At 28.0% G+C, this 16,084-nt stretch overlaps 1 protein-coding gene and 1 pseudogene across 1 annotated transcript; both read left to right on the forward strand.

Annotated features, from left to right (window-relative positions):
• The first annotated feature begins 4,869 nt into the window (after positions 1–4,869).
• LOC137833517 (AT-hook motif nuclear-localized protein 20 pseudogene) lies at positions 4,870–5,388 on the forward strand (annotated as a pseudogene).
• Positions 5,389–9,112: 3,724 nt separating this feature from the next.
• LOC137831836 (protein EIN4) lies at positions 9,113–15,117 on the forward strand. The gene is made up of 2 exons (XM_068639685.2): positions 9,113–11,274; positions 14,549–15,117. Exons 1-2 carry the CDS (start codon positions 9,526–9,528, stop codon positions 15,074–15,076), a joined length of 2,277 nt encoding a protein of 758 aa, XP_068495786.2. The 5' UTR covers positions 9,113–9,525; the 3' UTR covers positions 15,077–15,117.
• Positions 15,118–16,084: the final 967 nt, after the last annotated feature.

Consider the following 16,084-nt stretch of genomic DNA (forward strand, 5'->3'; position numbering starts at 1 on the left):
ACTATTAATATTAATTTATTCATACTAATTTATGAAGGAGGTTTTAAGTAGTGATAATTAAATTAAGATTAATTTATAATTGGATTTAAAATTTATTTTTAATTAAAGCAATGTGGTGACATTAATGTATTTTTAAATATTTATTTAATTTATTATTTTAATTTATGTGAATGTGGTTAGCACTAACACAATAATTTTTAATATTAATTTTTATTTCATATAATAAGTATTTTATGTTTGATCATCTTTTAATTTTTACTCATACTCATTATTATTTTTCTCACTACAAAAAATACATATTTATCATTAACGAATAAGAATCAGAACTAGTTGACAGTATTCAATTTGCGTTACATGTATTTTACATTAAAACTATTGATATTAATTCATTAATACTAATTTTTAAAAGACGGTTTTAATTAATATTGATTAAACTGATATTAATTAATAATTGATTTTTTTTTAGAATGACAATAATTTTAAACAAATTTTAGTATTATTTTTTATTTCATATAATAACTATTTCATAATTTTATTTTTTACTCATACTCATTATTATTTTTACTCACTATAAAAAAAAATACATATTTTAAATGATTATAATGTAACGTTAACATATCAAAACCGTTTGTACTAATTAATTAACACTAGCAAATTTGTATTACATGTATTTGATTAAAACTATTGATATTAATTCATTAATACCAATTTTAGGAGAACGTTTGTGAGTAGTGTTGATTAAATCGATATTGATTCATAACTAATATTTAAATTTATTTTTAGTTAAAGTAATGTGATGATATTAAGGTATTTTTATTTTAAGATTTATTTAATTTATTATTTTAATTTGTACCAATGTGGTTAACACTAATGACAACAATTTTAATATTATTTTTTATTTCATATAATAATTAGTTCATGATTAATCATATTTTAAATTTTACTCGTATTTATTATTATTTTTACTCACTATAAAAATACATATTTATCACTGATTATAATGTAACATCAACGACTAAGAACTTTATGTGCTAATTAGTTGACACAATCAAATGTGTGTTATATGTATTTGATAATTAAACTATTGATATTAGTTCATTAATATCAATTTTTGAAGTACTATTTTAAGTAATATTGATTAAACTGATATTAATTCATAACAAAATTTTAAATTTATTTTCACTTTAAGTAATGTGGTGACATTAATGTATTTTTATTTTAAATTTATTTAATTTAGTATTTTAATTTATTTCAATGTGATTAACACTAATGAAAATAATTTTACCAGATTTTAATATTATTTTTATTTCATATAGTAATGACTTTATAATTAATCATCTCTTATTTTTTTACTCATACTTATTATTATTTTTACTCACTATAAAAAAAAATACTTATCACTGAATATAATGTAACATTAACGAATAAGTACCGTATGTGCTTATTAGTTGACATGTGCCTTACATGTATTTAATATTAAAACTATTGATAATAATTCATTAATACCAATTTTTTAATGACGGTTTTAAGTAATGTTCATGAAACCAAGATTAATTCATAATTGATTTTTAATTAAAGTAATGTGATGACATTAATTTATTTTTATTTTAAAATTTATTTAATTTATTTCAATGTGGTTAACACTAATGACAATAATTTTAAAAAAAAATTAATATTACTTTTTATTTCATAAAATAATTACTTCATGATTAATCATCTTTTAATTTTTACTCATACTCATTATTGTTTTTACTTACTATAAAAAAAATATATTTATCACTTATTATAATGTAACGTATCCGAAAAACAATCTGTGCTAATTAGTTGACACTATCAAGTCTGTGTCTTGGAGTTTCATTTGTGTCTCTGGTTTATGATGTGTAACGCTTCTGACATAGTGAATGAAGTTTGGGAAAAATGGTTTGGATTGCAGTAGTTAGCGAGGTTTGGAAGCGCAGGATGTTATTTTCAAAGGGGGAACGGTCGATAATGTAGAAATGTTTGTTGTGTATTATGGTCTTGGCTAACTTTCAAGTCACACTTTGTTATTTTTTCTTATTATGATTGGTGTTTTGACCCTTTGGTTTGCATGATGATGGTTTGATTAAACTGCCTTGTTGGGTAGCTACGTGGATGGTTTATAAGGTTTATTAGGGATTCTTGTGTTGTTAGATAGGGTACATGTATTTTTGGGACATCAAGGTTTCTTTATCTGTATAAGGGTTGAACCACCCCCTGAAGTGGTTCACATTTATTTATTTTTTATTACTGATAAAAAAAGCTATCAATTCTAAGTTACATGTATTATGATATCAAAACTATTGATATTAATTCATTAATACCAATATTTGAAGGATAATTTTAAGTAATATTGATTAAACCGAGATTAATGTAAGTAATGTTGATTAAACCAAGATTAATTCAAAACTGATTTTTAAATTTATTTTTAATTAAAGTAATATGGTGACACTAATGTATTTTTATTTTAAGACTTAATAATTGTATGTCAATGTGGTTAACACCAATGCCAATAACTTTAAATAAATCTTAATATTTTATTTTATTTCATATAATAACTACTTCATGATTAATCATCTTTTAATTTTTACTCATACTCATTATTATTTTTACTCACTATAAAAAAAATACATATGTATCACCGATTACAATGTAATGTTAACAATTTGTGCTAATTAGTTGACACTATCAAATATGTGTTACATGTATTATGATATCAAGACTATTGATATTAATTCATTAATACCAATATTTATCATCGATTATAATGTAACTTTAACAAATAAGAACAGTCTCTGCTAATCAGTTGACACCATCAAATTTGCGTTACATGTATTTTGATATTAAAACTATTGATATTATTCATTAATACCAATTTTTGAATGAGACTTTTAAGTAATATCGATTAAACCGAGATTAATTTGAAACTGAATTTTAAATTTATTTTTAATCAAAGTAACTTGATGACATTAATGTATTTTTATTTTAAGATTTATTATCTTATGTTAATGTTGTTAACACTAATGACAATAATAAATAAATATTAATATTATTTTTCATTTCATATAATAACTACTTCATTACTAATCATCTTTTAATTTTTACTCATTATAAAAATATACATATTTATAACTGATTAAAATGTAACGTTAACGAATAAGAATCATCTATGCTAAGTTGACACCATAGAAGCGTTACATGCATTTGATGTTAAAACTATTGATTTTATATCATTAATACAATTTTTTGAAGGACGGTTTCAAGTAATGTTGATTAAACTGAGATTAATTCAAAACTATTTTTTAAATTTATTTTTAATTAAAGTAATGTGGTGATATTAATGTATTTCTATTTTAATATTTATTTAATTTATTATTTTAATTTATGTCAATGTGGTTAACACTAATGACAATAATTTAAAATAAATCTTAATATTGTTTTTTATTTCGTATAATAACTACTTTATGTTTAATCATCTTTTAATTTTACTCATACTCATTATTATTTTTACTTATACATATTTATCACTGATTATAATGTAACGTTAACGAATAAGAACCGTCTAATTAGTTGACATTATCGAATTTGTACTACACGTATTTGATATTAAAACTATTAATATTAATTCATTAATACCAATTTTTGATAGACGGTTGTTGATTAAACTGATAATAATTCATAATTAATTTTTTTTAAATTTATTTGTAATTAAAGTAATGTGGTGACATTAATGTATTTTTACTTTAAGTTTTAAATTAGAGATGATTTTAAAGACTAAATAAATTATTAGTTTCTAAATTTGTTTCTATTAGTGATAAATAGTTTCTAAATTGATATCTAACTAGCTACCAATGTTTTTGCTACCAAATTTAGAAAATAAATAATTGGTAGTTAAAACCTTGATAGTTAATTAGATACCAATTTAGAAATTATTTATCAATAATAGAAAATAATAATTAGAAACCAATAATTTTTTTAGTTTCTAAAATGGTTTCTAATTTGATCATTATAGTAATTAATTATTTTTAGTTTTTAAAATTAATTTTTATTTATAAAATTGATTTTTATTTAATAATTTGATTGTAGTTTATGTTTAGTTATTAAAAAGTTTTCATCATATTATAGTTGACTAAATTGACTTTATTCCTGTAATAAGAATGAATTTAATCCATATATACATCTTACAAAATATAAAATCAAATTGAGTCTAAGTGTAATCGATATATATGTTTTACATAATATAAAATCAAATTTAAAAATAATTTTAATTTTTTAAATTAAAAAAAATAACATTGTGCATTGTATTAACCACCATGCATAAATTTTAATATTAAAACGAACAATTATGCACAATAAAAAAATAAATTATCTTTTATTTTAATAATAATGTCCCGTTTTGACCTTCGTTACTATTTAAAAGTTAATTGCATATTTTATTGTAGTGTATTTTAAATAATTTAAAAATTATAATAATTAATTGATAATATTTAAATTTTGAGAGAAGGGTTAAATTATAGATGGATAATAAATAAATAAAATGGTAAATGTGATTGAAAGAGGTGAGAGGAGAGAGGTAACAGGAAAAACGAGAGTGAGAGTCCCTTGGATTAAGTGGTGTTTGTCTCCATAACATAAATGCTTATTAATTATTTTCATCTCTTCTTCTTCGATTTTCCGTTTTAAACCCTGTGTTCTTGAGTTTCATTTCAACTCCATTTTTCTTCAACCTCACCAACATTACATGCCAAACCAGTGGTGGAAGCTTCACACCTCATCTTCGTCCATAAGAAAACCCTAATTTCCTCCACAAACGCCATTGTATCAGCATCAACTCTGAACCCCTCTGAAGCCATGAACATGCCCACCGTGCGTAGGCCTAGGGGTCGCCCTATAGGCTCGAAGAACAAGCCCAAACCGGCACCACTCGCGAGGCGAGACACCCACAACCTTATTGAAAGTCACGTGATCGAGATAGCAAGTGGAGCTGACATCACCAATAGCTTGGTCCAGTTTGCTCGAAGGAAAGAACGAGGTTTCTGTGTTCTGAGCGCCATCGGGAGCATCAGGAACGTGACTCTCCACCAGTCGTTGATCCCTGACACCATCATGACACTGGAAGGTCAGTTGCAGATACTATCATTGAAAGGTTCGTTTTTGCCCGGAGCAACACCGCCGACGCTGTCTGTTTATCTTGCCGGTGCAAAGGGACAGGTTGTCGGAGGCAAAGTGGCGGGTTCGTTGGTGGCGTCAGGAACAGTTTATATCATTTTGGCTGCGTTTTCTAACGCTGCATTTGACAGATTACCCGGAGAGGCTTCCTCCTCTAACCATCACCCTCATAACGATTCGTCTCCTTCAAATCTGCCATAGATGATGATTCAACCAGCTTGCTCAGGCTAGGTCCCCAACTTCATGAAATTTTGGTGATACTTTAAACAAGTAATTTATATTGAACTATATATTTATGCAGACAATTTTAATTATATGATTTTGTTTTGATTTCAATTTAGTTATGCCAATATGTTTGTGATGATTGGTCTAATCGTTTTGCTTCTTCTGCATGTTTTCTTATGTCTGGAAAAAATATCTATGATATGTAGAGAAAAATAAGTAAAAATGTTTTGCGTAAATGTTTATCATTGTATTTAGCATAACTTCATATTTAAAACTAAAATAAAACATTAGATAATTAGTTGAGTTCAAATAATCTTTATTTCAAGTACTTAAAAGTATTGTTTTTGTTAATAATGAGTTTTGGTTTTTTTTTATATTTTTTTATATTTTTTTTAATAATATATTTTTCATGATAGCAAATGATTGGTGTTATTAATCTAGCTGCATAAAAAAAGAACAAAAGGGAAAAAATGATTGTGATAAGAAGTGTTTTAATCTGCTGTATTTGATAGTTATAATGATGAATTTACTTTAGAATTGAGTCGGGTTCATGAACTTAACTAGTTATTTAAAATATTTTCTCATAAATTATTACTACAAAAAAAAAATTAAATAGCAATTAAATTTAAAGATAAAAAATAATTAATCATTATATTAACTAGATATATTATTTTATAATTTTTTTAATATTTAAAATAGTTTCTATTATTAATAAAATTTATAAAATAATTTTTAAATTAAGTATCAAGATTAGTAGAAAGTAGTTTAGAAGATGTTAGTAGCTAAAACTTTGGTAGTTAATAGTTAGATATCAATTAATAAACTATTTTATAAATTTGTATTAGTAATAAAAAATATTTTGAATATTAATAATTTTTTTTGTAAAATAGACTGTAATTTAGTCAAATGATGACTAGTTATTTTGATATCTAAAATTATGTTTAGACAAAGTTTTTATAAAAAAAAATTGAAGATAAAAAAAATGGTTTTTAAACTACAAGAAAATCATCAAATTGTAATTAATTTTAGAGACCAAAATAATTAGTTACTATTGGACTAAATTAGAAATCATTTTAGAAACTAAAAAAATTATTGGTATTTAAAGTAATTTCTATTATTAATATATATTTATAAAGTAGTTTTTAAATTTGTATCTGACCATTAGCTATTAATATTTTAGATTCTAAATTAGTTTCTAAAAGACTAATCGATATCAATTTAGAATATAAAATATTAGTAGCTAATTTAGATATTAATTTAGAAATTATTTTATAATTTTTTATTAATAATAGAAACCACCTTAGATACAAATAATTTTTTAGTCTCTAAAATAGTATCTATACTAATAGTTGATTTTTTTTTTAAATAAAAACTTTCATGTTAAGAATTACTATGCAACTTAACATCGTAGGTATGGTGACACCTTAAGTAACAAAAGATTACTTTAACATTCCCATTATACCACTTTAGAAGTAGTTAGTTTCTAAATTTAATTGCCATTTGATGAATTTTTTGTAGTGTGAGATAACGGCTAAGTCTACACATGTGTAGTTAATGAATAAATTAATTTTAATATATATATATATATATATATAAAATTAATTCCTTTATCATCATAATTTCTTTCTTTGTATATGAAAAAGTTTGCGCAAATAAGTCTAAAATAACATTAAGATCATAATAGTTTTATGTTTAACTTTTAAAAGATTACAGCACCGTTGGTTTGGTTTAAAATAAATGTCTTAAAATGAGTTTAAATCTATCAATTAACTTGACTCGAGTTAAATTAAGTTGAAAAAAAAAATATTTTTTAATATAGGTTAAATTGGATCTGGCAGTTTAAAATAAATGTCTTAAGTTTAAATCTATCAATTAACTTGATTCGAGTTAAATTGAGTTGAAAAAATATAATTTTTTAAATATAGGTTAAATTATATCTCACTGACTAACTTGTTAATCAAATAAGTTTGAAGTGATGAGTTAAATCATAACCCATTACCAACAATCTTATATTATATTTTTTATAGCTTTTAATATTTTTTTATTATAAATGTTTATTACTTTCAATCATGTAGGATGAAAATTTGATTTTTTTAATTAAAATGTTGTTCAATAATGTTTAAATGATTTGAATATTTAATTTATTTTTTTATCCAATTATATGTTTCACACTTTAGTTTTTACTTTCATTATAAAATTTATAATTCACAAAAGAGTTATTTAGATTATTCGACTCGTTTTACTCAATCCGCATCAATCCATACTAATAAAGAAGAATAAATATTGAATTGATTATTTTTGTTACAAAATATTTTTGATATATTTAAATAAATATTTGCAAAGATTCTATTTTAACAAAGTCTTTTCAACCTTAGTTTGTTTGTTATTTTAGTTTATATCAAAGATTACCTCTTAAAGTTATTTAATAATAAAATAAAAAAAATATTTGAAGATAATGATGGAAAATTAACTACCAACAATAATCAAACTCCTCTTTAAATATGGATCACATGTAATTAGGAAATAAAGGATGTTAGCCTTCTTTAAATCATGACACATCAACATGTAAACATTATGTGTCATGACTAGATCACAAGGAACCAAAAAAATTAGAAATAAAGTAACATGTTATGAGAACAAGAAGTCAAGACACTTCATAACAAAATGTAAAGGTTGTTTAGGAAAGAAATAATAAAGAGAAGTGTCTTGTCAACGTGTGAAAGTATTAGACTTAGAAAATAAGGAAGAAAAAGAAGAATAAGAATAAGCTCACATGTATCTCATGGTTCATATTGCATCTAAACCACTGTCTCATGACTTTAACAAAGGGATAGAATTCAATTATGTATTACCACTGAAGCTTATATTTAAAAACATAAAAAACGTTAAAAGAGAATTTAAAAATTAAGACTAAATGTTCCGACTTCAATTTTGTTAAGATAATTAAGATTAATTATCGTATTTAATATATTTTTAATTTTGGAGTTTAAAGTTTTCTCACGAATTTGTTTTTATAAGATATATGAAGAATTAAAAGAATACCGTGTATATAAATTATTCTTTGTTAAAAAATTTGAGAATATATTAATCGTATTGAAACATTTCAATATTTAAAATTTTGAAAATTAATTTTAATCCGTATGTATCTTATGAAAGAAAATCACGAGCTAAAAATAAAAATAAAAAATTGGATGAAGAAAAAATTAATTAAAAAAATATTGAAAATCAAAATAACTTTGAAAAGATGAAAAGAAAAATTGTTTAAAATTTGAAAGTTTAGATAAGATTTATTTTCACTAAATGATCCTCAAACAATAAAAATTTACTAATTGAGAATGAAACATTGAGCAAAATCATTTTGCAAATGAAGAAATGAAAAAAATACTACTAAAATTCTAAACAAATTACATTTTTGATGATTTTAAATTTTAATAATTTAAAGATTTTATCAAGAATAATATACATTTCATAATTAAAACGACTTCGTATTTAGAAAATTATAGTTTATAGTGTGAAGTGTTGGTTAACTTAACCTGAAAGTTTAAATCTATTTTTATGTTTTGTAGTCATGAAGTATGAGAACAAAATTTAAAATGAAGTAATAATAAAGATTAATTTGACCATTTGTTTAAAACTATTTAATTATTTTTTCTATTGGTTAAGGATATGTTATAATACTAAGGATAAGTTCAGAACGGATACTATGAAATCTGTTATAAAGTAATTAATTTGGTGGTAGAGATGATAAAACATTTATTATTACGTGTAAAGGTCTGTGAGCAGAGGAACGAGTCTGGGTTCGGTTCATGTAAAGATGCGTGGGTCCCACTCTCTCGTTTCCTGCGCTCAACCGAGCAAGTGCTTCCCTTCCAAATTCAAACCTCAGATTCATTCTTTCTTCCTTGTCTTGGTCCTTGCTAATTGCTACTGTTATCTTATGATTTATTCTTCTTGTTCTCGATTTCTGGGTACAAATAGTTAGGGTTTTGGGAAATTGAACCTAGTTTAAGTCTGTTGGAATGTGTGTGCCAATTGTGATGTTAATTTGAGCTGTTTGTTAACTTTGGGGGATGATTTAGAAAAGGAAAAAAGGAGCACTGATTTTTCGTTGCCATGGAGAAAGAGCTGCTTCTTTTGTTGTTGCTGTTGGTTATGGTGCTTTCTGCCTTTGCTATTGATGTGGAATATTCACACTGCAATTGTGATGAGGAAGGGCTTTGGAGCATCCACAACGTTCTGGTTTGCCAGAAAGTGAGCGATTTTTTCATCGCCATTGCATATTTTTCCATTCCCCTTGAGCTCCTTTACTTTGTCAGTCGCTCCAATGTCCCCTTTAAATTGGTCTTCCTTCAATTCATTGCCTTCATAGTTCTCTGTGGATTGACCCATTTACTCAACGCCTATACTTACTATGGCCCCCACTCCTTCCGGTTGGTTCTTTCCCTCACTGTTGCTAAGTTCCTCACTGCTCTTGTCTCCTGTGCCACTGCCATTTCCTTTCCCACCCTCATACCTCTTCTGCTGAAAATTAAAGTGAGAGAGCTCTTCTTGAGGCAGAATGTGTTGGAATTGGGCCAAGAGGTTGGGATTATGAAGAAACAGAAGGAAGCTAGTTGGCATGTTAGGATGCTCACCTGTGAGATTAGGAAGTCTCTGGATAAGCATACCATATTGTATACCACACTTGTTGAGCTTTCCAAGGCCTTGGACTTGCACAATTGTGCAGTTTGGATGCCTGATGATGATAGGAGGGAAATGCTTTTGACACATGAGTTGAAATCAAACTCAGCAGATAGTTTTCACAATTCTATTCCTATTAGTGATCCGGATGTGTTGGACATAAAGAAGAGCAAAGGGGTGTGGATTTTGAGGCCTGATTCGAAACTAGGAGCTGCAAGTAGCGGTGGTGGATCTGGGGATTCAGGTGCCGTGGCAGCCATCCGCATGCCGATGCTTCATGTTTCCAATTTCAAAGGAGGGACACCCGTGTTTGTTGAAACATCTTATGCTATACTGGTTTTGGTTCTTCCAAATTCAAACTCCAGGGCTTGGACCTCCCATGAAATGGAGATAGTGGAAGTGGTTGCTGATCAGGTTGCTGTGGCCTTGTCTCATGCGTCTGTTCTTGAAGAGTCTCAGCTTATGAGCCAGAAACTTGCAGAGCAAAACCGGGCATTGCAACATGCTCAGAAGAATGCAATGATGGCCAGGAAGGCAAGAAGCTCGTTTGAGAAAGTTATGAGTCATGGAATGCGGAGGCCAATGCATTCAATCCTGGGGTTGCTTACAATGTTTCAAGAGGATAATACAAGGCCAGAACAGAAGATTATTATTGACTCAATTTTCAAAGTTAGCAATGCCCTATCACGATTGATTAATGATGTGATGGAGATTTGTGCTAATGACAATGGGAGCTTCCGGTTAGAGATGAAACCTTTCAGTCTGCATTCAATGATGAGGGGAGTTTCTTGCACTACTAAGTGTTTGTGTGTATATAAAGGCTTTGGTCTTGAAGTCGATGTTGACAAGTCTTTGCCTGATCTGGTCATAGGTGATGAGGCAAGGTCTTTCCAAGTAATTTTACATATGATTGGCTATTTATTGAACATATATGATAGAGGGACTCTCATATTTCATGTTTATCTTGAAAGTAATAGTGGAGATAAAGATGATAAAAATATTGGAATGTGGAGATCAAACATGCAAAATGATTATGTACATATAAAATTTAGTTTTCATATAAATGGTATTAGTTCCCAGTCAGATGAATCATTTTCAACTACAAATTATAATGTTAAAAGGCACTTCAACAATGAACCTAAGGAAGTACTCAGCTTCAGCATGTGCAAAACGCTGGTGCAGGTAGGTGCATCATTCTCTTCTGAAAATTAATTTAATCAGTTTCTGTTAGTGATTTGTAGTTATCTGAATTATTCGCATGTTTATGTTTTACTGTTTTTTAAATAGCTCTATTTTCCCCTTTTTATAAATTATGGGATGCTCCATTAATTGTATGAATTGTGTTGGCTGTAAACCTTAGCGTTACATTTTATGCTTAGAAGATGATTTTATGGTTGAACCCTCAAATTTTTGAGTCAGTGAATGATGCATTGAAGTTGATATTTGAGAACATGTGATGAAACTGTCAAGTAAAATTAGATTGTACAAGTGTCAGGTCATTTTTAGGAATAAGAAATAGCCTTCACATACAAAGTTCCTATTTAGTCTAGTTGCTACTTGTAACTATTATATTATGTGTGCCGATAAAACTAGTATGCATCATAGTAGGTTGCTTGAATTCAAAATCTTATTTATTGCTGCGTTCCCTCATTAGCTAGCCTTAGGATAAAGAAAGAGATTCACATACAAAGTTCCTATTTAGTCTAGTTGCAACTTGCAACTAGACTATTCTGTGTGCTGATAAAACTAGTATACATTATAGTAGGTTGTTTGAATTCCAAATCTTATTTATTTTTTACGTTCCCTCAATAGCTAGCTTTAGTGGTCAATGATTTTGGGATATAAGTTGAACACTTGAATACCACTTGTAAAATGGTTAATGGCATCTACTGGTCCACTTCAATTATTTTGGCACTTAAGTATGACAAGTCGGCTAATGACTGTGTGCAAAATCAGTGTATTCACATTAGAGTCTTGTTAAACCTTTTGGTCATCTACTTGATGTTTGGAAACCATATATACAATATGTTTAGTTTCTGTTTGGTTTGCAATATTAACTCGTATGATGCTGCCGAATAACTGTGGCCTCCTAAAAGGCTCAAAGGGGACATTCTGTTCCAAATTTTGGACTATATTCATTAATATGTCTCCTTTTCATTACTGTTTAAAGCATCAGGATTTTGTATGATAGCAACTCTTGAAAGTTTAAAGTGACAGTCATTGCCATTCAGTTAAAATCATAATTCTGACTTTGCTAATAGGTGTAGACTCATTTATGAACCAACTCAGGTTTTAGTTGGATCAGTGGTTACTTTAGTGAAAGGATTCTTCTAGTTATTCATCGAGAAAGTCAAATTATGGTTGATCTATTAATCCTAAATCACTGCACTGATCTCCAGTATAGGACAGTAATGCAATTTCCCTCAGATATCTCTCCTAGCATGTTTCAGTCCAGGGGACACGGCTTTCTTTGTCATCACCTGTAATTTATCTCATGGACTCCTTCTTCCTACACCTCGCAAACTTCTAACTTCCATACTAAATGAGAAAATACCTTTTCGTTTTGCTGTAAAAAAATAAATTAACCTTTGAAATCCCACTTCCTTTATATTCTGGATTACATAATCCAAAAAGTATTTTTGGATTTGGGAGTGTTCTTGAGATTTATAAAATCCAGAATCAATTTAAAAAAAATATATATTTTGGATTACATAATCCAAAAGCTAATCTCAAATCTGGAAATAGCTTTTGGATTATGTAATCCGAAATATATTTAAAAAAAAATGATATTTTGAATTATGTAATCCGAAAGCTAATTACGAATATAAAAAAAAAACTTATGGATTACATAATCTAGAAGTAATTACAAATCTAAAAAAAGACTTTCGGATTATGTAATCTAGAATATAAATTACACTTTAACATTTTTACTAAGAACAATTTTGAAATACAAAATTTATGGGAATGCCACAAGAAGGTACCAGAAGAAGCAGTATATTTCTTATATGTTAAATGTATCTCCTATATTAAGGCTAATTCTCCCGGTACCAGATCAATTTTGATTTGCAACCATCATTTCTTTTTAAACTCCAAATTGCCCTTGTTATGTTTTCTGGATTTTCACATCCGGAATGAAAAAAAACCTTCTGGATTTTAACATCCAGAAGACATTACTGTGCTGTGGATTGTAGATACATCTCAGTTCCAGATTTGTTATCCAAAAATGTCTTTATTTGTGTTGTGGATATAAATATCCGAACAAATAAGGATAAAACAGATATTTTATAGTGTTGGGTGTAGATCATAATTGTTATGGCACACGGAGAATTAGCCATATGTTAAATGATCTGTCAATTCGGGGACACCGGCCCACCAGCCGCCAGCATATTTACAGGCTGGGTCAGGGTTATGTTGGGCTGAATTTTTCTAGACCATCCCAACCTTTAACAGGTCACAGGCCACATATTTTTCAAAGTATAAAAATTAAAATTTATCATAATAAATAAAATTTTAAATAATAACTTAATAAAATATTTTTAATCCTCATAAGCTAAAAGAAAAAAAATATAGGTTGTCATTTGTGCTATAAAATAGCATTATATAATTATATAAATCATATATTTGAAATAAGTAAAAAAAGTGTATCAATTGTAACAAACAAGAACTAGAAGTAAAAATAAAACTCAATATGCATAGATTTAATTCTAAAATGAACAACAACCTATGTAATATTAAATTTATCAAATTTATCATTCATGACTTGGGTTGACCCAACCCACCTCAAGACAGCATTAGTTAGAGTTGGGCTGAACTGGGCCAAAATATTCCCAGATCTAAATTTTCACAGCCCAACTCAACTCCTAATCGGCCATTCTTGACTCCATTACACATGTCTTGTTTTTTCTGTAAGAAAAATTATTTGTTATCTGGTTAATGCCAGTCATGGTGTCCTTTCTGTCTAGCAACGTTTTGCATCAGGTAATTGTCCTCTATAACTGAAGTATACTGTCTTGTTTATCCGACGTCTGTGATTCATTATCATCTTTTGGGATCTTAACCTTGGTAGTCGGAAACATGGATCCGCTATCATAGGATTTGAGGAAAAGTTAATATTATTGAAATAGCAAAAATGACTAAAGAGAGTCCGCTTTTTTTTACTGTGAGATCTATTAGTTCTATAATTTTAACGTGAAAGAGACTAAAATTTCCCCCATTCTTCAGTTGTATATGAGAACACTAAATATATACAGAACAATAAGCTGTTCATGCATTTTGTTCTGTATATTTTGAACACTTGGGAATAAAACCGAATTTCGTTTTGTCCTTGCCTACCAGCTTGACTGTGGATTGGTTGAGCTGCTTTCAGCGATAAACCAACTGAAGTATGTTTAGTTTTAATGTGGTGTGATTTTTTTTTTGTAATTCTGACCGTTGATACAATATGGAATAATTGCAGATTATGCAAGGTAATATTTGGATATCAACTAACACTCTGGGTTTGGCACAAGGAATGACGCTCCTTCTCAAGTTTCAGACAGGATCATCACATGGAAGATTCAATCTTGCTCCTAAAGATTTTTCAAACTCCCAGTTTAAAGGGCTTAAGGTTGTGTTAGCTGATGATGATGATGTAAACAGGACTGTGACCAAGAAGCTGCTTGAGAAACTGGGATGTCACGTAACTGCTGTTTCATCAGGATTTGAATGTCTCGGTGTATTAAGTGTCTCCGGTAACTTATTTAAAATTATTTTCTTGGATCTTCACATGCCTGAAATGGATGGTTTTGAAGTTGCAAAAAGGATTAGGAAATTGCAAAGCCATAATTGGCCCTTGATCATAGCTTTTACTGCTAGTGCAGAAGAGCACATCAAGGAGAGATGTATACAGGTGGGAATGAATGGATTCATTCGAAAACCTATTCTCCTTCATGAAATAGCAGATGAACTTACAAATGTACTGCAACGTACAGGTGAAAAATTGTAAAAGCAAATTCAAATATATCAAATCTTTTAGGTTCTTCAAAATTCATTACTTTTGACATGAACTTGAAATTCGTAACAAACTATATATACTTGTTAACATATTTAGTTTTTCTGTTTTAAGTTATTGGACTTTGTTTGTTTGACCCAACTTTCCTTTTTCTGTTTAGCTAGGTCTTAGTTTTTTTCTTATATATACATCATGTATTTTACTCTCTAATACATAAGTAAATAAGATTTTTTTTGTATTTTCTTTTTTCTGTTTTTCTCTCTTTTATGCTTAAGTCATTGTCTCTTTTTCATTTTCAATTTTCAATTAGGGTTCATCAGAACCTCTCTTTCTCTATTGCGATTTCGTGCGCTCCATTTGATGCATCACATCAGAAAAGAAATATTCATTTTCATTATGTTAGACACTAGATCCAATTTGCTAATCACTTTATATAGGCTTTAGTTAGTTTTCTGTCATCTTCCGAATCTTAACTAATATTATCTCATTTTTAAAATTTATATTTTTTTCAACTAATTTCAAGTACTACAAGTAGATATCTTTTTATTTTTTTACTAATATTGTAGGTTTTATTAAATCTTTATGTTAATGATTAATAGATCCTATGACTGACTTTACATAAGTTAAATTCCATATTTATAGAAGATTAGACTAACTACCAATACATGACCTCCAAGTTTCAAGTTGAGTAGACGAGACCTAGCAAAAATATTTTACATCAGCCAAGATGCGAGGCGAGGCTAAATGCAGTCAAATATTTTATTACACCAACCAAGCTGGGGGAGGTGAGGCTAAATGCAATCAACAATTTTATTACTTCAGACGAGTTGAGAAGCGAAACTGAACCTAGTCAACAATTTTATTACACCAGTTGAACTATAAGATAAGGATAAACACAGACATCAATTTTATTACACTAGTCGAGATGGGAGAAAGGGTAAACATAATCATCAATTTTATTACCCAACCGAGCTAGGAGGTGAGGCTAGACGTAATCAACAA

The sequence above is a fragment of the Phaseolus vulgaris genome, chromosome 6 (assembly GCF_051622355.1).
Source record: "Phaseolus vulgaris cultivar YP4 chromosome 6, ASM5162235v1, whole genome shotgun sequence".
Lineage (NCBI taxonomy): Eukaryota > Viridiplantae > Streptophyta > Magnoliopsida > Fabales > Fabaceae > Phaseolus > Phaseolus vulgaris.

What these genes read in the sequence shown, in the direction of transcription:
- LOC137831836 (XM_068639685.2), top strand. Translation starts at nt 9,526, where the DNA reads ATGGAGAAAGAGCTGCTTCTTTTGTTGTTGCTGTTGGTTATGGTGCTT. An exon ending in TGTGCAAAACGCTGGTGCAG is followed by an intron (nt 11,275 to 14,548) that starts GTAGGTGCATCA and finishes GAATAATTGCAG; the next exon opens with ATTATGCAAGGTAATATTTG.